The following is a 21,278-nucleotide window of genomic DNA, read 5'->3' on the forward strand; positions in this document are numbered from 1 at the left end:
CTGCTTTTCCTGTGTTTGTCTTTCCTCAGGGACACATTTTCTTGGGGCTCTTCTGGGTAGAAAACCAGGGAGAAATGCCATTCCCTGTTTTCCTGTCCTGCTTTTCCCTCCTGACCGGGGAGTCTGGTGCTCTAAGGAATCACTCTGGGATATGGGAAGGAAGAGGACAAGGTGTAATTAGTACAAAAAAAATCCCAATTTTATTACAGCTGTTGGATATTAAATATCTTGGATTCCTTCCCAGTATTCCCACCCTCCCTGGACTTGCATCCCTTTCCTTTATCCATCTGTCTGGAGCCACGGAAAGGCCTCTTAAATCCATATAAATACCCTAAGAACCCCCAGAACTCCTCTTTTTCTCCCTGGAACGCTGGGATCCCCCTAAAGCTGAGCTGGGAGCAGCTCCTTTGGGAATCCTTTGGGAATCACACCCTGCGGGCGGAGCGCAGGTCGTAGTCACTGTCAGAGGAGTATTCCGGAGGGTTGGAATGTCGGAGTGCTCCTTCCAGGGCTGTGGAGGGGATGGATGCGGCTCATGGGATGGCCGGAGGGCTCAGCCGTGGAAGAGAAGCTGCTTCCAGAATTTACCTGGATAAGCGGAGAGCTGGGAGCTCTTGGGCGGGGCCGGAGCGTAGTCGTTGTCCCTTCCCTGTCCCCGAGGCCTCGGAGTGGCTGAGCTGGAGCGGTGGAAGGAGACTGGAACACAAGGTGGGGTGGGGATCAAGATTGGGATCAGGATCGGGATCAGGATTGGGATCAGGGGGGCTGGAAGGGCAGTTTTGAGCCAATGGACTCACCCCCAGGATGGGGCTGAGGGAAATCGGGGGAGTTGTATCCAACGCCAGGAATCCCAAATCCATCCTCAGGAACCCCACTGCAACCCCCTGAGCCCAAAATCCACTCCCAGGTGCACAAATTCCATCCCCACGAACACCAGCGCCACCCCCAGGAACCCCAAATCCCAATCCCGGCCCCCCTGGGGGACCTTTCCTCACCCGTCTGGTTGAGGCCCGTGGGGCCGATCCATTGGCGCTGCTTTTTCTTGGAGACTGGAAGGCAGAGGCGGGCGGAGAGCAGGAATTACTATCTCTAGGGATCTTACTGATCCTTCCTCCGGCTGCTTTCCCCCTGCCAGCTCCATATGTCATCCCAAATAATCCCCTCCCACACTGTAATTCTCCCTCAGTATCCTCTGGCTGCTCCTTTGTGTCCCCTTTGGAGCTTAATCCCCCTTTCTGCTCCCCTGCTTTGTGCCCATTCCACGTGGGACAGGCTTAGGGATAATGGGACAAGTCTGGGGATAATGGGAGAGGTCTGGGATAATGGGACAGGCTTGGGGATAATGGGACAGGTCTGGGGATAATGGGAGAGGTCTGGGATAGTGGGACGGGCTTGGGGATACTGGTACAGGTCTGGGGACAATGGGAGAAGTCTGGGAATAAGTGGATAGGTGTGTGGACAGTGGCACAGGCTCAGAGACAATGACACAGGCTTGGGGATAGTGGGACAAGTCTGGGAACGATGGGACAAGTGTGGGCTGAGGATCCAGAGGATCTCCTACTTCTCTTTCGGAGCCTCTTGCAGGCGGGGGGGCCACAGACAAGGAGGAGGACGAGGAAGAGCAGCAGGGCCAGGCAGATGCTCCCGACAGTGCCCGCAGATGTGCCAGTGGGAAGTGGCTTGGAGTCCTGGCCTGGGAAGAGGGCAGATGGTACCAGACGAGACCCTTGTGCCCAGGGACATGAAAATCCACCAGGAGCCCGAATCCCACCTGGCAAAGCGTGTCCCGTCCCTGCCCATTCCACAGGGCTGGGAATTCCAGCTCCCAGCACCCCACGGATCCCACCCGGCACGGCGCCTTACACACGACTCTGGTCCGGGAGCAGCTCCGGAGGCTCCCAAGGTTCCCATGGCAGAGGTGCAGGGGGTCGATCCCACAGGTGACTCCCATGGAAGGGGGCTCCCGGATCTCGGCGCTGGAGGTGAGATTCCCGCAGTGCAGCTCCTGGCAGAGCTGGCGGCCGCGCTGGGAGCGCCGTGCTCCGTCGTCACACAGCACCCGCCACTGGCCCCCCTGGAAAACCTGGATGTCTCCCTCACACGGAGTGGGGCCAGAGCCCAGCCTCCGCAGCACCCGCGGCTGGGAATCTGGGGACGGAGCAGAAACAGCTGTGGGGACACTGGGACACGTCTGGGATAACGGGACAGCTTGGGGATCATGGGATAGGCTTGGGGATAGCAGGACAGGTCTGGGGGTAATGGGACGGGTCTGTCAGATCCATAGAGAGGGGGCAGATCCATGGGGAGATGCCTATGGCTGGGAGATGCCTGAGGCATGGAACACTCTCCCAGGCAGCACCCAGAGGTGCGGGTCCATGGGTTTCCCACTCCCGTTTGGAATTTGGGATGCTGCCATGGCCCCTCTCCCTCCCCGGCTCATCCTCTTCCGGCAGCGCCGGGAGCTGAGATTTCCTGTTTTGCCTTTGCACCCCGGAGAGGAAGAGCAGGTGTGGGCGGATGGAGCGCGTGGGGCAGGAACCCGGAATTCCCCCGGGATACCCCCCTGGGAAGGCCCGGATGCTCCAAGTGTACTCTCACCTGAGCAGGTGATGAAGGCAGGAGTTTTCCCCCGGGGGCTGGTCCTGTTGAAGCATTCCAGGAGGGAATGGCTCTTACAGGGATCCAGCACTTCCCACCTCACTGGCAGGTGGATCCCAGGATCCGGCTCCCCGTGTCTGTGCCCGGCGGTGCCACAGTGCAAATCTCGGCAGATGCGGGGGCCCAGATGTGCCCAGATGTTGGGGGGCATCCTGGCCACGGCCCCCCACAGCCCCGCCTTGTGCAGCTCCAGGAATCCAGAGCAGCTGAAATTCCCATCCACCAGCCGCAGCCTGGGCAGTGCTGGAGAGGGATTGGGGGGAAAGAGCAGCACATCCCGATCCGTTATGGATTGGGATGAGATTCCTTTCCATTACTGAGGAGAAAGTCCCTAAAGCTTCAGTTTAATCGTTGCATGGATCTCCTGGGATGGGGGCCTTGGGTCGCCCGGGATGGGATGGGTGGGGGTGCTGGATCCCTCAGGATTGGGGTCTTACCTGTGGGCTCTGGGGTGGTGTCCAGAGGTGCCAGTGGAGGCTTGGGAGTGGTTTTCTCTGGCTCTGGAATGAGAAGAGAAGGAGCCCCCTCAGCCTGGATGATCCCTAGGGTCTGAGGTGAGTGGGATTGGAGTCCAGGCTCACCTTTGCAGGAGACAATAATGTGCTCTGTGCAGTTTCCCAGCTCCCAGTGGCATTTCCCCAGCGCTCCCTCTGGATTCCTGCACCTCACAGGCTGCGCGCACGGCTCCTTCCCACGGGGAATGATGAGCTGGAAGGGCTCAGAGCTGGGGGGGCCGCAGCCCATCCGTCGGCAGGTTTCACCCAGGTTGGACTCTCCCATGCTATCCCGGCACACGCGTCTCCAGCAGCTTTCCCAGCCTACCTCCAGGATCCCAGTACAGCGGCAACCACCACCAGTGAGCCGCAGGCCGGGATCTGCAGGAAGACACTGGAATTTAGGGGGCTTCCCTTCCCTTTCCGGTAAGTTTACCGTCCTGGGAATGATAGGAAAGCCCTTTTTCGGGATATCTCACAAAGTGGGACAAGGAATGGGAGTGGGAGTGGATGAAGGGAAAGCTGCGGGGCTGAGCCAGGACCCCACGGCGCCGCTTCCGGATGATGCAACTCCTGATCCAGCTTACTCCCGGAGCTATGGGGGGATTCCCAAGGTGTTTATCCCACCCAGTCGCACCTGCAGGCATCCGTGTGGCTCCTCCATGGTCAGGAATGGCTGGAAGAAAGACAGGGGTGGGGCGTAAATCCTGATTACCACCCTGGGCCGCTCCATTTTGGGGCAGAGGCTCCAGCACTCGGTTGTTTTGTGGGAGAAATGGGATTTTGGGGGGGAGAAAAGGGGTTTGCTGCCTGTCCATCCATCTGCTGGGGTTTAATTAGGGCTGGAAAAAGCCAAGAGACCTGCTAATTCCCCCTAATTAGCTGCACTCCTGGGTGGAAGGTATGGCCAAGCAGCTGGGGCAGGTGCCATGTGGACCAATGGAAAGCTGGGAATGGCAGGAGCTGGGCTGGAATGAGGATGGGGAGCATCCCTGGGCTCATGGCTGTGGTGGGATGAGCGCCCTGGAGTCGTGCCAGTGGGGTTTCATCCTCCTCACACCCCATCCCCATCCCAAGCCCCCCCAGCTGGGCCTCACCCAGGGTGGCACCACCACCCCCTCCTGAAACATTCCCGGGTGGGAAAACCCACCAGGAGGTCCCAGCATGGGATGTGAGTGATGCCCCAAGCCGGGGGCATCCCCAGTACTCACCCCACATTCCCAGCAGTAGCAGGAGGTGCAGGGTTGGCAGCTGGGCTTCCATGGGTGCCGGTGGTGGGATGGGAGGCACGGGGGGCTCCGGAGGCTCCGCTGCCCGGCCTGGAGCAGGCGAGGGAGGGGGGCCCAGGCAGGAACCGGCTGTTTTTCCTCCCTCTGTGGTTTCCTGACGTCACGGCTGTGCCCGTCTCAAGGCTCAGCTGCCTCCCCAGGTCCCGCCAAAAAGGAGGGGAGAAACCTGGGGGGCAGCTCAGCCCCCTCCCCAAATCCCAGGATTCCCACATCTCCGGAAGGGGGAGGGGGTGGATATATCCAGTGCTGAGGGAATGTTTGGGGTCACGACCCTTCGGGGCTGAGGAGGAGCCAGTGCCCACCTAAAACACTGTGAAACCCCCTGGGAATGGGACAAGGGAAGGGTTTATCCAGGCATATCCTGGTTTCTGGCATTCCAGGGATGCCCCATGTCGGCAGGGCTGGTCCAGGGCGAGACAGAGGTGTTAATTGATTGGGCCCTAATTAATTCCTCCAAATCCAGGTCATGCATGTTAATGAGGTGGCTGTTTTCCATTGATCCTGTGGTGTTCCTGCTGTAAGGAGAGTGCCTGGGAAGCAGGAATGGGAGTATGGAAATTCCCTTCCCTTTCCTTCCCTTCCCGGTCCAATCCCCCACCCTGGAGCAGGATCTCAGCTCCCCTGGGAGTTTCCTGGGTGCTCCCTGAACTTCCTGCTTGTTTCCATCCCAGTTATCCCAGGGGTCCTGCTGAGCCCCCCAAACTGGGATTGTGGCAGGAGGAAGCCCTGTTGGGATGTCCTACCTGGAGCTGGCCCCCACCCTGCTCAGCTTTGAATATTCCCTGGAAAAGGGGTGTAATTCCCAGATCCGTTCCCACAGGACTCAGCCAGGAAGATCTTTGTGCAGGATCCAAGCCCCAAATCCCCCCAAATCGACCTGAAATTGGGGATTCCCCCCAGGCATCCTGGGATACTTTGCCTCTAGGAAAGATCCATGTTATCCAGGGTGTTGTGACCCCTATGGATATAGGATGCCTGGGATCCAGCCTTTCCCTCGGAGCCTTGGCTGTCTGTGGAAGCCCTGGAATCCCACAGACAGGATTTGGAATTGCACTGATCATCCCTCTTGCTGCTGGTGACGCTGGGAGTCAGCTCAGCATCCTATGACAGCTGAGATGCTTAGAATCCCTTCCCAGGGGGGATTTTGGGACATGCACACATTTCCTGCCTTTTAAAAAGCAGGAGCCTTTTAAAAAGCAGGAGCTGCCTTTGGAGTGAGCAGGGATGGGTTCGTCTGCCGTCAGCACCTGCTGGGATCAGAATGAAAAATGGGCATTTTCCAGGCAGGAACAGCTCAGACAAAGGTTGGCACCCGTGTGGGGATGGAGGTGGCACATTCCCTGTGGGCCCAGGGGCTGGATTGTGCCACTCCCAGGGAATTGGTGCCTCCCAGGGCTTTGGGACCCCTGGACACCAAACCCCCTTAGGTCACCGATACCCCGAGGCTGCCCATCCACAGGATGATCCCAGTGATCCCAAAGTCCCCAGTGCCATCTGCCCACTCCACCCGACTGGCACAGGGGCAGGGGGTACCCCCCTCCCCCCCCGCCGTGCCCGCCCCGCTCTCAGCCCTCGCCTGCCCTGCTCCCTTTGTCGGGGTTTTGCTGCTATTTTGGGATTTCCTCCGTTGTTGCGGCTGCTTTGTCGGGGCCTCTCGCTCCGTAAACACCTGAAGGATGTGGGGGGGCCACTTTTTCCATGGGGGGTGCAGATGAACCCCAGTCCTCCCCCCCTCCAGCCAGGCTGGAGATGCTCTGCAGGGTTCGGGTGGGCTGTGAGAAGGGGGTTTTGGGATGCCGGGAAGTCCTCTGAAGTGGGAGTCCCAGCTCTGGGGTGAGGGGTGGGTGCTGTACCCCCCCCCAAATCCACCAGGGGCCTCGTGTGCTTGGCTCCAGCATCCCCCTGGGATGGGGACTGTGTCCCAGTGGGATGCAGGGAACCTCCTGGGAGGGGAGGGACACTGTGGGGCACCAAACCCCCCATATCCCCAGTTCCTGAGGTGTCATTTCCACTCCCAGAGCTGGGTGGGGTCCCTGCCACCCCCATCCCTGCAGGCTGGGAATGGGATATCTGGACATCCCAGTGGGCAACTGGGAACACTCGGTGGCCCAGCCCCATTGTGGGAATGGTGACGAGTCACTCCCATGGAAGGACAAGGAACACAGTGGGAAAAGCTTTTAATGACAGCACAGAGGGATGGCTGGAGAATTCCAGAGGTGATGCCGGCAGTGGAATGGTGACCTCGGCCAGGTGTCCCCTTGGAGCAGCGGGAAAGGCTCAGTAGGAGGCTCCCTGGATGTCATCGTAGTCACTGCCCTCGGAGAAATTGGGATCCTGTCCCGCGGGATCCATCCAGCCTGGAGGGACACAGCCCATCAGGATTTTAGAGCAGAGGATCCCAGAGTCCCCATATCCCCCCTGCCAGCAGGAGATCCTCACTGGGATGTTGGGAAGGGTCTCCAGAGGGCTCCATGCCTGGAACATTCTCATACCACTCCCCTGAGGAGGTGCTGGAGCTGCCAGCGGGATCGGGATCTGCTGGACACGGAGGTACCCAGAGCGGGGAGGCCACTGGGGTGGGAACGCTGGGAGCTGCTGAGGAAACTGGGAGAAACAGGTCCTTACTGGGACCTCCATCCCTGTTCCCATTCCCTGGGGTACCCCCACCCTCATTCCCCTCCCCAGGGCTGTTCTCATCCCTTATTCCCACCTTTGGGATCTCTACTTTCCTTGTTCCCAACTCTAGGGTTTCTCCATCCCTATTCCCATTCCCAGGGCTCTCCCATTCCTGCTCCCACACATCCCTCCAGCAGGGCCCACCTGTGCCCCAGCTGTGCTGGGAGGGGACGTTGCCATTCCAACAGGGATCCGTAGCTGAGGATGAGGAGGAGCTGGAGAAGCTGTTCTTCCTCCCAGGGAATGGGGGGCCCATCCTGGCAGGTGCTGCGGGAACAGGGACATCCAGTGTAGGAACAGGGAGGAGCCGCCCCTCATCCATGGGTGGACCCCCCTTGTCCCATACCATCCTCAGGGAATGGCTGCATCCTGTCCTGGCTGGGCTTCGGTGGGAGCAGCTGCTCCCTGGGATGCCGGCGCAGCGAGTCTGGGAAGGGGAGAGCAGTGGGAGTACCCTGGGAGACAGGGATCCCAGGAAGAAGGGGGTGGGAATCCTGGAGCATGGTGATGGGGACCCTGGGCAGAGTGACAGACGTTCCTAGGGCAGGGTGAGGGGAATTCCAGAGGGAACAGGACACTCACTGTAAAAGGTGGAGAGGGCAACAGGCGGTTTGCTGCTGAACTCGTAGTATTCTGAGTCGGAATCGGAGGTGGAATCCTTGGAAAGGGCTGTGCCTGGTGGGTGTGGGGGGTGAGAATGGGATGGGGAACCTCCCATCAGCTGGAATCCCCATCCTCACACCCCCTGGAGGTGACCTGCCAGACCCACCTGATCCTTTGGGAAGGTTGGTGGGAATCTCCCTGTAGTCATTGGGAATCCCGGAGGGCACGTCAGGGCTCTGGGAGCTGTGGGTCACCAGGACTGGAGTGGTTATTCCCATGGCTGTGGGGGCAATGGGAATGCAAAGCTGAGCTGAGCCCAAAAAGTGGAATGCGTGCCCCAAGTTCATGCCGGGTCTGGAATTCCTTACTGCTCCTCTTCCTCAGCCTCAGCAGAGAGATGGAAAAGGCCAGCACGGAGAGCAGGAGTAGCATTCCCAGCACCAGGCACAGGATGAAGAGGGGACTATCCCACGGGAATTGTGTCCCTACAGTTGGAGACCCTTCCTCTGCTGGGACAAAGAATGGACACAAGTCATTCCCACCTAAATCCTTCCTCCCTGTAATGGGAAGGAAGGGATTGCAGGACACTCACCCCGCAGGACAGTGACATCCCTGGTTGTCACTGCAACCGTGGGTGTTGGATCCAGCAAACCCTGCGAGCCTGGAGAGGAGAGCGGGAACAGAAATCAGATTACAGGGATGTCAGGGGGCAGGAATTCCCTCCCAGATCCCAGCAGGAAGATGCCATACCATTGCAGACCACCCCGACGGCCCGAGATTGGTGGCAGGGAGCAGATCTGTTGAAGGTCCAGCGGCAGAATGCCAGGGAAGTCTGGAGGCTCCCACACTCGTACAGCATCTTCCCGGGAAGCGTGTGTCTGAAGGAGAGCTTCTTGAGCGGCATCCCACATCCCAGACTGTGGCACAGCACCGCCGATTCTGGCCCGTACCAGGTGCTGTCGCACACTGTGCTCCAAGTGCCACGGAAAAACACCTCCAACCTGCCAGCACAGCCATCCCAGCCTCCGGAGAGCCGCCACTCCTGGTGTTCTGGAGGAAAGCACAGGGATGTGTCTCCCGCACCCCTCCCTGCTGGAGCTGGGATATTCCCACACCCACCTGAGCAAACCACGCCAGCGTCTTCTTTGTGGCTGCAGTCGTGCTCCAGTGCGGCCGGGCATTCCCAGAGATGCCTCTCGTGCCCTCGACATCCCAGCTCGTCCCGGAGGATGGGGCCGTGCCCACGGCCAAAGGCAGAATTCCCACGGACACTCACAGCGTGGCCGCACCGGAGCTGCCGGCACACAACATCAGCATCGGGAATGTCCCATCCATCGTCGCACACTGTCCCCCATATTCCCTGTTTTTCCAGCTCCACGCGGCCCTCGCACCGGCTCCTGCCACCAGCCAAGCGGAGCGCTCCAGGATCTGGGAGACACACCGGGAATGGTGACCTGGTTATGTTCCCAATGCCCCCTCCCCACTAAAAAGTGGGGGCAAGGGTGTTCCTAAGGATGTTCCTCACCCTCCCACACTCACCTGGTGTCACCGAGGCATTCCTGCTTGGAATACTGGGAGATTCTGTCGGCTCTGCAGGAGCTGTGGGGAGAAAGGCCACTTGGAGAATTTTTTCCTTAATTATGGGAATGTTGGGATGCAACTCACCAATGGAAGAGCTGAAATTTGGGGTGTCCTCACGCATTCGGTCTGCTCCCACTTTCTGGCTCATCCCTGCAGACACAGAGGGGCTGTACCTATCCCAGAGCCACTGGTGAGTGGAAGCTCTGGATATTCCTGGGAAAATTACCCATTTGGCCTCTGGGGTGAGAGATCTCTCAGGAGCGAGGTGTCTCTCCCTGTTCCGGGGGGGCTGGTTGAGTGGGGATCCCAGGGAGCTGGTGGGGTATGGATTGGAGTCCAAATGATCAAGGAAAAGTGCAGGGATGAGGGAGAAAAACAGGAGTGAGCTGCTCTGTGGGGGTGGTGGTGAGAGGAGGAGCGGAAATGGGGGTGAGGGGCCCGTTCCCCAGTCGATCCGAGGCCTTGAGGCAGCTCCTGGCAGCCATTTCAGAACCCAAACCACCCCAAATCTGGGTGGGATGAAGGGGTGGGAAAGGCTGGATCACACTCCAAAATGATCCAGGGGTGACAGGAGGGACAGGATGGGATTTGTCCCTGCAGCATCCCACAGGGCCAGTGGGTGAGACAGCTCTGAGGGCGTTTTAGGGGCTTAGGATTCCATTTTTTGGGGTCCTCAGGGTGTTTTAAGGGGCCCCTCATCCTGAGGAGACCCCAGTTCTTAGGACTGCCTTTTAGGGAACCCCTTCCCTCGCTCCCAGTGGACAGCGAGGGTTGGAGGAGCTGTGGAGCCACCACTGGAGCATCTGCCCCAGGACCTCCATCCTGGGAAGGTGGCAGGCCCCCAAGCCCAAAATCCATGGACCCAGCACCCCAAGCTCCCAAATAAAAGTCTGGGAAGTGACAGGCTGGGGCTGGCGACGTACCTTGTCTGGGCACCACGGTGGAAAGAGCCACCACGAGCAGGTACAGCCCCCTCATTCCTTCAGCAGAGCAACCCCATGGAATTTCGGGATCAGGGCGGGGAGTCTGGGGGTCCCTCTCTCGGGGCGGGAGGTCTCTCTCTCCAGTGGTTCCGGGACTGTGGCGGAGAGGAGGAAGCCGGGTTGGCATCACGAGGTGCTATGGGGTGGCCCCATCCTGCTGCCGGCAGGGAGGAAATGGGGTGTCGGAGGCCCGGGAGCCCCTCCAGGGCAGGGGAACTTCGTGGACCTGGGGATCCCACCCCGGGAAAAGCAGATCCACTGAAGCCACCAGGATCTGCGGCTCGTTTGTCACAGATTTGGGATGACATGGGGCGGGGGGGGATTTGGGGTCTTCCAGGCTGATGAAGTTCCACCCCTTTTTTTTAGGGATGAAGTGGGTGGGAGGAGATACCTGCAGGGCACAGTGTGAGGTGACCCCACAAATGTGTCACCTTTCCCTATGGATCAGCTCCAAATCCTTCGAGATGCTTCCCAGGGAAGCCAGAAGGGGAGCTGGGATGGGGCCTGGATCCTGCCCTGCCTGGATCCTGTGCTGGATCCTGACCTTCATCCCAGCCTGGATGCTCTGCTTCCAGGATGGGCTCCAAGCTGGACAAGCAGTGGTAGATCCATCCAGGATCTGATCCATTCAGGAGTTGATCCCAAAGAGCCACCATCCCGCTGCCTTCTGGATGGAGTCACTTCCAGTCCCAAGCAACTTCCAGCACATCCAGGACCACCCCAGGACCCTCCAGGGGGTACATGGTGAGGGATGGGATGGACCTGGTGGGGGAGGGATGGGGTGGGAGCTGGGACATCCCAGGAGATGTTGATCCCACTGTGGCTGAGGGCTTGGATCCAGATGGCCACCTGGAGACCCGTGATGCCCTGAAAGAGGGACAGGACTGGGATCACCCCATCTCAGTGGGGTTTAGGGAAGCTTTGGGAAGCTTTGGGATCAGGGTGATGGGGTGTGGGAGGGGGTTTTCTGCTACCACCAGGGCAATTTGGGAGTGTCTTGGGATCACTGAGAGGCTGGAAAAAGGGTGGGAATTTCCATGGTAACCTAAAATAAAGGGGGAATCAATTCCTCTGGCCAATTCCAGAGGGGACATTTGGGTAGGTCAGGGTGGGAGGAGACTCAGGACCAGGTTGGTGTTGGGGCTGGAAGGTGGAGGAGGTGGATGGCAGGAGAGGGAGGAAGGAGATCCCTTATCCCAAGGTCACCCCGGCTGGGCCAGGGCCAGGATCCATTCCCATGACCAGCTCCCACGTGGATCCAAGGTCAAGGGCACGTTCCCATTCCTGGAAGCCTGACACTACCATGGGAGTAGGATGGGTCCCAGTATCGGGATCAGAGGAGATGCCACAAGGAGCAGGGGAGGAATTCCCACTTTTCTTTTTTAAATACTTTATTTTTGTAACAACGTCAGAATTAAAAACTTCTCCATAAATACCAGCCCCTGGCAGCCCCTTCCCGGGCGTTCCCGGTAAAAAATGTGTACAAAATGGATGCGTGGCCAGGGTGAAGGGACTGGGGGGGAGGGGAGGAAGCAGGAGAACCAGGATCCCACCGGGATCAGACCACAGGAATCAACACCACTATCATCATCAGCAGCACTATGAACACCATGTCGCAATGAGACCCAAAGCAGTAAGGGCATCCCAAATTCCTCCCCGGAGCTGCCAGCATCCCCAAAACTCTGGAGACTCTTCCTTCAGCCTCTTGGTCGAGTCGCCAGCGATTCCTGGCACGCCCAGAACTGGGATTGGTGTCCCCCCAGTGCAGCATGGGGAGGAAGTCAGTCCCTTACTGGTTTGCCCAGGAATCGTGGGGTTCCCCAGGCTCAGGAGCTGCCGCGGATCCTCTCCATGTAGCTCCGGAGCTCTTCAGGATCCCGCAGCCCCATATCCTCACAAACCCAGCGGATGTCATCCTCGCTGGCCACCAGGATGGACTGGACATGGGGGGAGGCCGGGGGGGGTTCCTCAGGGGCGCGGGGGGGCCCGAAGGTCACGAATTCCACCCGCTTCCTCCGGCCGCCCCCACCTGGAGCCGCCCCTTCCTTGCGGGACACGGGCGGTTTGGGGGGAGTCCCATCCTCGGCAGAGCCCCCGCAGCTGCACCCCGCCGACTCTGGCTCCCGGCGCTCCGGCTCCCGGCGATCCAGCTGCCGGCTCAGCTCCTCCTGGTTGGTGCCCAGCCAGACCCAGTTGTGGGGCTGCGGGGCCGTGGGGGCCCCGCCCGGCTCTGGCAGCTCCTTCTGCTGGTAGCGCAGCACAAAGAAGATGCAGTTGACGAGGAAGATGAAGATGGCGAGGCAGAACACTCCTAGCAGGACGTACATCCCGATTTCCAGGTCGGTCACCCGCTCCGGGGCCTTCACCATCTCCTCCTCCTCCTCCTCCTCCTCCTCCCCCTCCACGCGATTGTGTCCGTAACCTTCCTCCTCTTCCTCCTCCGAGGAGGAGGATCCCTGGAACTTGGTGGCTGCTGGCCCCACTCCCGCGGGGTCCCCACGCCCCACCGTCACTGCTTCCCGGGACATGGCCCCTTCGGCCCGTGGGAAGGGCCGGGGACTGCCAGGAGTCGGGGGGTGTCCCACCTCGAGCCAGGCGGTGCCGGTGGCCAGCGCGGCCGTGCGCTGCCGGACACGCCGGCACGTGTCCGGAGGGTGCAGGGTGAGCTGCAGCAGAGCCCCCTGGCCTGGCCCCTCTGCCACCACCCACGGGTGGGAAGCAGGAACGCCAGGAGACCCCCCGACAGTGGCGACGGAGCGATCCAGGGACGTCACGGTCAAGGCCACATCGTGCCACCCGTAGAGCTCTAGCGGGGCCAACGTGCGGTCAGAAAAGGACAACCAGACGGACAGCGTGGCTTCCTGCTGGGATAACGGGCTGGATGGCAGCAGATCATGGGATTTAGGGAACGCCCAGGGACCCTGCCCAGCCCATCTCACCTGCTTAAGGGCGCGCAGGGTGGGTGTCCCCAGGGCGGTGGCGGTGACCACGCCAGGGTGGTCCGAGTGCGTCCGGAGGGACAAGGAGAGCCCTGCCACCACCTGGGCACAGAGCTCTGTCACTGTCACCTTGTCCTCGGACACCACCAGCGTCTGCTCCCCCAGGATGGAGTCGGAGAGCGGGGAATGCACCTGGGGGTAGAGCCGGAGGGGGGGGCTTGTGAGACCCCCTGACACCCCTCATTGTGTCCCTTCCCACCCCTGCCCTGGACACCCCAGTTCCCTCCCTCCGGCCCTCGCATCCCGCCCTGCTCCCTCTGGGATTCCTTCCCGCCCACCAGCTCCTCCCCTCCCTCCAGTCCCTGCACTCCCCTGGCTCCCCTCTGCCTTCAGGACCCCCTCCAGCCCCCTGTTTCCATCTCCGCAGTCCCAACACCCCCAAAATCCCAACCAAGGACCCCGAGACCCTCTCCAAACCCCTATCTCCATTTCTCCAGTCCCAGCACCTTCAGTTTACCCCCAGGACCTCCCAAACTGCCCCCAGGACGCTCTTCAGCCTCCTGTCTCCATCTCTCCAGGCCCCACACTCCCCAGGCCCCCCTCCAGCCCCTCATTTCCCTCTCTCTGCCCCCAGGACCCCCCTCCACCCCCAAAAGCCTCCACCCCCACTGTACCTCTACGGAGGTGACCCCGGGCTCCCGGCCCACCACCACGAGACCCCCCTCCAGCGAGGCCACCCGGGGATCCTGCACGCGGGTCCAGGGGGCCACCAGGTGGGTGACGTCCAGGAGCCACTCAGGGCCGGGCAGGTAGGACAGGGAGCGGCCCCCGTCCGGCGGGTGGGACACGAAGTGGGCCAGGACACGGACCCCCGTCCGCTGGAACTGCGGGCGGCAGCTCCGCGCCCGCCGCTCCGGCTCCTCCGGGGCATCCTCAGCCTCCGACGGAGAGCTGGGAGACAGGCATAGCAGAAGGGGGGGCCAGGGAGCGGGGCAGAGGTGACAGGGATCGTGGAAGAGGTGACAAGGATCATGGGATAGCGGACAGGGATCCTGGGATGGGGATCCTGGGGCACAGGGATAAGGATTGCAAGACAGGGGTATAAGGGATCACGGGATAGGTGACAGGGATCCTGGGACAGGGTAAGGGGGATCCCAGGACAAGGTGACAGGGATCCCAAAGCAAGGGGACAGGAATCTCAGGATGTGGGACTGAGTGGGGCCTCAGAGGAACAGGGACACATGTCCCAAATGTCACAGGGCTCAGAGGGATGGGGACACGTGTCATGGCTGTGTCTGGTCTCAGACACACGTGTCACAAGCACCTCAGGTTTCCCCTCCCTGCTCCCACCTCGCCCCTTTCCCACCATCCCGGTGACACGGGGACACTTCCGGGCGCTCACCTGTCGGGACTGCTGGGCCTCCTCCAGCCGCGGAGCTGCTCCAGGGCAGGATCTCCCAGCTGGACGCGCAGTGGGAGCAGCGGGGCCCACACAGAGAAGGCGAGCTCCGCGTGCAGCCGCCGTGCCCAGAAATCCACGCGGGCCCCCCGTGCCCCCCGGCTCTCCCGGCCCCCCACGAACACCATGTCACAGGAATCCGATACCTGGAAAAGCACAGGGAGTGCCAGGGGAGGAGGATCTGGCCGGTGAGGCAGGGCGGGTTGCTGTGGGAATGCCAGGAGCTCACCTGCAGCACCTGTTTGTCAGCTGACTCACATCCCACGGGATCGGCCAGCTCAGACACGCTGCCTCCCGCTTCCACAGCCACCAGTTTCACTGGGATAACCCGCGGGATTCCTGTCAGTGGGGCTGTGTTCAGGATCTCCAGCTCCTGGCGGGACAGCAGGGATGAGCCGACGCTCCCACGGGATGGGGGGATAGAGGGAACGACGCCCACCTGGACCAGTGGGACGAGGGCGCGGATTTCCCGCTCTGCCACCTGGATCTCCCACACCAGTTTGTCCTTCTGGGATTCAGGATCCTGGCCGGGATACTCCACCTGCCAGGTGAGGGGCCGTGCTGGGCCCCCTGTCCCGTTCTCCACAACCAGCTCCAGGTGCAGGAATGCGGCCGAGTCGGACACTCTGTGGATCCACACTGGGATCAGAATCACCGTGACCCAGGTGGGATGGACTGGGATGGGGTAGGGCAAGGGACGGGGGGCTCCTGGGACCACACTGGGACACACTGGAATGGGGCACTGCCACACACTGTGCCACCTCCTACCTTCTGGTGCCAGGGATGTCCCCAATCTGCCGGCACATCACCACAGCCAGGGAGTGCTTGGGACCCCGGGAATGCTCCAGGTGGGCACTCCAGGCACTGGGAATGGCGGGATGGGCTGCCACCACCTGCAGCCCCTTCTTGGCCTTGATCCTGGGGAGGATCCCATGTTACAGTGTCACATCATCACACAGTGTCACACACAGTGTCACACTGTCACACAATGTCACACAGTGTCACATGCTGTCACACAGTCACAGTGTCACACAGTGCCACACACTGTCACAATGCCACACTGTCACGATGTCAGTGTCACACACTGTCGCACACTGTCACAGTATCAATGTCACTCACTGTCACTCCCTGTCACACAGTGCACACACTATTACAGTGTCAGTGTCACACAGTGTCACACACAGTCACACAGTGTCAGTGTCAGTATCACACAGTCACACTGTCATACACAGTGTTACTCTTTGTCACACAGTGTTCCGCAGTGTCCCATGCTGTCAGTGTCACCCACTGTCCCACAGTGTCCCCTCCCGGCAGTGCCCCCCATGGGTCTCACCGGAGGGTCAGGGCGTGTGCAGTGAAGTTGTTGGTCAGGGCAATGGTGGCCCTGAACCTCTGCCCAGGGCGCAGGGTGGCATCGGGGACGCCCAGCAGGACCTTGTCATCCAGCCGCACCTCCTGCCGCCGCTCCGGCTCTCCCGCCCTCAGCTCCAGCCTTCCCAGGAATCGCGGCGCTCCCCCCTTCCCGCACTCCCCCGGCCCCCCCACGCTGTAGTACAGCTCAGCCGCTTCAAGGCTCTCAGGGGGCTCGGGGGGATGGGGGGTGTCCCCATCCTTCCGGCGGCTCCGGTGGGATCCCAGGAGGAACCAGCGTGGAGGGATCTCCAGCTCCACCACGCAGACGCCCAGCGGGGCCTGGGGAAAGGGGGGCAGGGGTTAGTGGGGATGGGGGGCAGCAGGGGGCCCCCTGGGGTGGCACTGACCTGCAGGTGACACGTGCCCCGGGCCACCCGCCCACGGTGGTGGGCATGCAGGGTGACGCAGGGGAGCTCCTGAGCCCTGGGGTGATCCCAGTCTTTCTGGGGATTCTGGTCTTTCAAGGGGTCCTGCGGTGTAGGGTGGTTCCAAGTTCTGGGGTGATCCCAGACCCCAGGGTGGTCCCAGTCCCTGGGGTGGTCTCTGTCCCTGGGATGATCTCGGATTCCAGGGTGGTCTTGTTTCCTGAGGGACTCCTGGTTCCCAGGGTGGTCCTGGTTCCTGGGGTGATCCGGGACCTTGGAGTGATCCTGAACCCCAGGATGGTTCTGGAGCCGCAGGTGGTCCCGGTCTCCAGAATGGTCCCGCTGCTCAGGGTGGTGCTGCTCCCTGGGATGATCCTGGACCCCAGGGTGATCCCAATTCCTGGGCTGATCCTGGACCCTGGGGTGGTCCCGAACCCCGAGGTGATCCTGCTTCCCAGGCATCCAGTCGGGCCCGTGCAGATGGAAGAGGACGCGAGCCACGGGCTCGGCAGGGGACACGGAGCTCTCCAGGGACACGGCACGGATGGCCCAGGATGCTGAGCCAGGTGGACTCTCCATGGGAATGTCCTGCAGGGACACAGGGATGGAATTAGGGAGCAGGGATACCCCAAGGACTAGGATCATCTCAGGATGGTCCAGGGGATTCCAGGGGTCCCGTTTACCTGGCGGGTGCTGAAGGGGGGGTAGGTGGCCTGGAACAGGGCCTGGGAGCCAGCACGTTGCCGGAGCAGCAGGAATGTCTCAGAGCGGGAGTGCAGGGAGGAGTTGGGGGGCACGTCCTGGTCCACCCTCTGCAGCCGGTAGTACTCGGGAACCCCCAGAACTTCCAGCTCCGCTGGCAGGAACACGGGATCCGGGGGATCCCCATCACCCCTTGCTGCGAGGACGGGGGTAAGTCACTGGTATCGGGGGCACAGGGGGCAAGTGGAGTCTCTGTGCCCACCTGTGTGGCACCACCACATTCCAGGGTCACACCATCCTAGGGTCACCCTATCCAAGAGTTATTCCATCCCAACGTTACTCCATTGCAGGGTCACCCCATTCCAAGGTCACCCCATTCCAAAGTCACCCCATTCCAGGGTCACTCCATTCTGACGTCACCCTATCCCAGGGTTACTCCATGCCAGGGTCACCCCATTCCAAAGCTACTCCATCCCTGCGTCATTGGTGGGGGTCGGCACTGGGGGATAGGGATTTGGGGACGGCTCAGTTTTGGGGGATCAGCACTAGGGGGGCCCCTTGGTTCCTCCAGCCCTCTGGGGATCCAACGCAGGTGGGGAGAGGGATGAAACCAGGTCCCACAAGGTGTGATCCAGTTCAGGTTGCCCAGATCACAGGAAGCAGATCCCACCTGGATACCTGGGCACCTGGATACCCTGGATCCCTCGGCCAGGAACAAATTCCACGCGACCCTACCCGGGGAGGGAGGCGAGGCAGATCCCGGGGGAAGGGATAGCCTCGGGCTGCGGGGATCCTGTGGGGATTGTGAGAATATTCCCCCTCGAGATCACAGCGGATCCCACGTTCCCCGGGGGATCCGCTGGAGATCTCAGGCGGTGGAAGGGGCGCGGATCCCCGTGAAACGGGGGCGCGGATGGAAGGGAAGGCACGGGGGGGTGATCAGCTCTTCCCGATTCTCGTGATCCTGGCGAGAGCGGATCCCGGGGACCCCGAACGCGGGGAAGGGGCGGGGGACGGGTCAGGTCGTCCCGGTTCCCGGGAGTGGATCCCTGCGGAACGAGGGGATCCCGAGCGCGGGGAAGGGGGGGATCGCCCCGGATCGCGAGACCACGCGGGAGCGGATCCCAGCGGATCGGCGCGGGGGATCGCGGTGTTGGTGCCGTTCCCATTCCCGGTGCCATTCCCGTTCCCGGTGCCGTTCCCACTCACCCGGGGCGCAGAGCAGGGTGACCGCCAGCAGCGCCAGGCGGGGCCCCGGGGCCATGGCCGGGGGGCTCGGTGGTGCCGCCGGTGCCTGCCGTGGCTCCGCCGCTGCCTGCCGTCCCTCCGCCCCCGCGCCCAGACAATGGGGCCGGGGCGGGACCGGCACCGGCGCCGCCTCGTCCTGCCGGGTCCTAAACACCGGCGTGCCCCGCGCTCCGGCCCCGCAGCGGCGCCAGGCACAGCCCCGCTCCCCTTCCCAGCTCCCATTCCCAGCCCTGCTCCCCATTCCCAGCCCTGCTGCTCATTCCCAGCCCTGCTCCTCATTCCCAGCCCTGCTCCTCATTCCCAGCCCTGCTCCCATTCCCAGCCCGCTCCCCGTTCCCAGCCCTGCTCCCCAGTCCCAGCCTTGTTCCCCATCCCCCTCCAAGCCTAATTCTCAATCCCTATTCCCAGCTCTGCTCCATCCTCATCTCCTCCCCATCTTCATCCTCATCCCATCCTTTCCCAATCCCCACTCCCCATCCCATTCCCATCCCCACCCAGCACTGGACACTCTGGAGCAGGGTGGGATGATGCTGTTATCCGTCCTTCTCTGTCCCACTCCAACCAGGGACACTGGGAAACGCTGGGGGACACTGGGAACATGGGGAGGACCAGGACAGACGTGGCCAGGAGCACAGAGTGAGTGGGAATTACAGCAGGAAGAATGGGAAGGCAGTGGGATCCTGGCACAGATAAACCATTCTGGCATGAATAACCCACCCTCCTCCTCCTCCTCCTCCTCTTCCTCCCTTACCACCCCAAGTGTGTCCCCCAAGGGAGCCCCCACACTCCTAGCTCCAAGCCGGACCCCCTTCCCAATGGAAAGCAGCAGATCCAGGCCGGAAAAACCATTTTTCATCTTTATTCCAAACCATTTATCAAAACCGTTTAAAAAGCAGCTGAAACCCCGAGGATTGGCAGTGCGAGGACCCGCCACAGAGAGGGAGTCTCAGCCCCCACAGAATGAGCAGAACCCCCCCTTTTTGGGCTGGATTGGCACAATATCCTGGTGGAGCAGGGAATGTGAGAGCTCCTCTCCTGGATTTGGGCTCTGGGGAGGTGGCGTTTGGGGACCCTCCTCCCCGGGGTGAAGGCACTTGTGGCACTTGCAAGGCACGGCCCCCCAGCTCTGGGAAGGGATGCTCCCAGCAGGAGCAGGACTCCCGGGAAAACTGGGGGGGGCTCAGCAGGGGTGGGGAAGACATGCTTGGAATTCTGGAGCCAAGCTGGGAAGTGCTTTGGTGGTGTCAGGGGGGTGTCAATCCTCCCGGTTCCGGGGCCCCCCAAACTTCTGGCGCCGCCGCAGCTCCTCTACCTTCCACTCCAGGCTCCTGACAGCCACATCCAGCCGGGCAGTGGGATTTTGGGATCCCAGCAGGCTCCCCAGGAGGGCATAGAGCACCCACAGGGCCAGCAGCATTCCTGCTTGCACCGTGGGGCTCTCCTTGGAAGCAGCCACGTGGAGGAAGGCTCCGAGGAAGAGGAAAAGTTTCACCCCCTGAAGCAGTGGTAGCAGCAGCCCCCGGAGCCAGGATAACACCCAGGATCCCACCAGGGCGGCCAGGGCCCACAGGAGAACCCGCTGGACTTCCCCAGGGCTCAGTGCGGCCGCTCGCACCAGCCGGTGGCCTGGGAATGGGAGACGGGAGTCACCGGGGGCACCGGGAATGGGGGCCGGAGTCATCCCGGGGGATGATCCCAACTCACCGCCGATGCTGGAAGCGGCCAGGAGATCCGCCAGGATCCCACAGAGTGTGGTCAGGGCTGCTGAGATTCCAGAGGAAACGATCCACAGGGTGGTAGAGAGGCTCTGTGGGAAAAATGGGGATAGGAGAGTGGGAAAAGGGGGCACAGACCACTGTGTTCCTTCAGGAGAGGCTCCAGGGAAACTTTAGGGACTGGGACCTTCCCACTGTCACCAGCCAGGGGAAAAGGGGACACAACCCCCCAGGTCCCTCCGTGAGAGGCTTCAGGGAAGGTCTGGGGGCTCAGGATCCCACTATTATCCTGGGAAAAGGGGAAACACAGCCCTCTGTGTCCCTCCTGGAGGGGATGCAGGGGAAAATTTAGGGATGGGGATCCCACCTCCGCCACCATCTGCAGGGGTTGGGGTCCCACCCAGCCCTCCAGGGTATCCCAGGAGGCTTTTCCCAGCCGGGACAGCAGGTCATCCATGGTGGCAGTGCCAGCGTGTCCCTGGAATCCCTCTGGGCCATCCTTGGCTCCATCTGCTGCTGATCCCACCAGGAACAGGGCCCACAGGAGCAGGACCAGCACAGCCCGGAGCCCCCCAGCACTGCCCATCCTGGATCCCGGGATCTGTGGGGAGAGGGAGAGCTGAGAGGGACTGGTTTTGGGGTCATCCTGCTGGGTAGGGGTCCCCCTGAGCAGGAGGGGAGGGCGGAGGCCCCAGAGCTCTGTTCCCCACCCCCGCTTCCAGTCCCAGGCCTGGGTGTCCTGGCTATTTTTGGGATGGTTGGGAGTCAGCGGGACACGGCCAAGGGCACTAGGCCTGCCTGGGGAAGGGGGGGGTACCCAGCACCCCCTTCCCAAAGGAAAGAGGGGGGAACTTTGGGATGGGGCATGACCATCCCTGCTCCCCCACAGAGAACCCCCATGTACCCCAATCCTCCCTAATCCCCCCAATTCCCCCTGGATACTCCAAATCCCCCCCGTGCCCATCCCCTCCTGTTCGATCTGCTCCTTGGGGTCCTCTCAACCCCCTGGATCCCCCCAGTGCCCCCTGGAACCCCAAATCCTCCCTGTACCCACCATTCATCAGTTCCCCCCAGTTCCTCCTGGATCCCCTCAGATCCCTCCTATGACCACCCCATCTCAATACCCTCCCCACGCCCCGTTCCCCCCAACCCC

At 61.5% G+C, this 21,278-nt stretch overlaps 4 protein-coding genes across 4 annotated transcripts in view; all 4 read right to left on the minus strand.

Moving 5' to 3' along the window:
* Nucleotides 1–309: 309 nt before the first annotated feature.
* CD5 (CD5 molecule) lies at nucleotides 310–4,415 on the minus strand. Its single transcript, XM_027895517.1, has 9 exons — nucleotides 4,364–4,415; nucleotides 3,240–3,533; nucleotides 3,096–3,158; nucleotides 2,599–2,901; nucleotides 1,864–2,148; nucleotides 1,562–1,693; nucleotides 996–1,049; nucleotides 589–696; nucleotides 310–511 (listed from the first exon to the last, which is right to left on the minus strand). Exons 1-9 carry the CDS (start codon nucleotides 4,413–4,415, stop codon nucleotides 426–428), a joined length of 1,377 nt encoding a protein of 458 aa, XP_027751318.1. The 3' UTR covers nucleotides 310–425.
* Nucleotides 4,416–6,703: 2,288 nt separating this feature from the next.
* CD6 (CD6 molecule) lies at nucleotides 6,704–9,422 on the minus strand. Its single transcript, XM_027895518.1, has 12 exons — nucleotides 9,386–9,422; nucleotides 9,260–9,319; nucleotides 8,840–9,148; nucleotides 8,471–8,770; nucleotides 8,313–8,381; nucleotides 8,089–8,229; nucleotides 7,887–8,000; nucleotides 7,700–7,801; nucleotides 7,464–7,544; nucleotides 7,262–7,384; nucleotides 6,881–7,036; nucleotides 6,704–6,798 (listed from the first exon to the last, which is right to left on the minus strand). The coding sequence occupies exons 1-12, from the start codon at nucleotides 9,420–9,422 to the stop codon at nucleotides 6,719–6,721; spliced, it is 1,572 nt and encodes a 523-aa protein (XP_027751319.1). The 3' UTR covers nucleotides 6,704–6,718.
* A 2,240-nt stretch (nucleotides 9,423–11,662) lies between these two features.
* TMEM132A (transmembrane protein 132A) lies at nucleotides 11,663–18,438 on the minus strand. The gene is made up of 11 exons (XM_027895535.1): nucleotides 18,372–18,438; nucleotides 17,144–17,358; nucleotides 16,443–17,048; nucleotides 16,016–16,374; nucleotides 15,451–15,600; nucleotides 15,122–15,308; nucleotides 14,912–15,055; nucleotides 14,626–14,828; nucleotides 13,898–14,174; nucleotides 13,224–13,415; nucleotides 11,663–13,145 (listed from the first exon to the last, which is right to left on the minus strand). The coding sequence occupies exons 1-11, from the start codon at nucleotides 18,424–18,426 to the stop codon at nucleotides 12,111–12,113; spliced, it is 3,423 nt and encodes a 1,140-aa protein (XP_027751336.1). The 5' UTR covers nucleotides 18,427–18,438; the 3' UTR covers nucleotides 11,663–12,110.
* Nucleotides 18,439–19,240: 802 nt separating this feature from the next.
* The window catches only part of TMEM109 (transmembrane protein 109), a 2,914-nt gene continuing 876 nt past the window's right edge, over nucleotides 19,241–21,278 (minus strand). The window contains exons 2-4 of the mRNA XM_027895562.1: nucleotides 20,493–20,727; nucleotides 20,115–20,217; nucleotides 19,241–20,036 (exon numbers count right to left, since the gene is read on the minus strand). Coding sequence (XP_027751363.1) covers nucleotides 19,666–20,036; nucleotides 20,115–20,217; nucleotides 20,493–20,711 — 693 coding nt within the window. The 5' untranslated portion in view covers nucleotides 20,712–20,727 and the 3' untranslated portion in view covers nucleotides 19,241–19,665. The remainder of the gene's footprint in view (nucleotides 20,037–20,114; nucleotides 20,218–20,492; nucleotides 20,728–21,278) is intronic.

The sequence above is a fragment of the Empidonax traillii genome, unplaced genomic scaffold, assembly GCF_003031625.1.
Source record: "Empidonax traillii isolate 1590-97213 ecotype Southwest subspecies unplaced genomic scaffold, ASM303162v1 scaffold461:size861717, whole genome shotgun sequence".
NCBI lineage: Eukaryota > Metazoa > Chordata > Aves > Passeriformes > Tyrannidae > Empidonax > Empidonax traillii.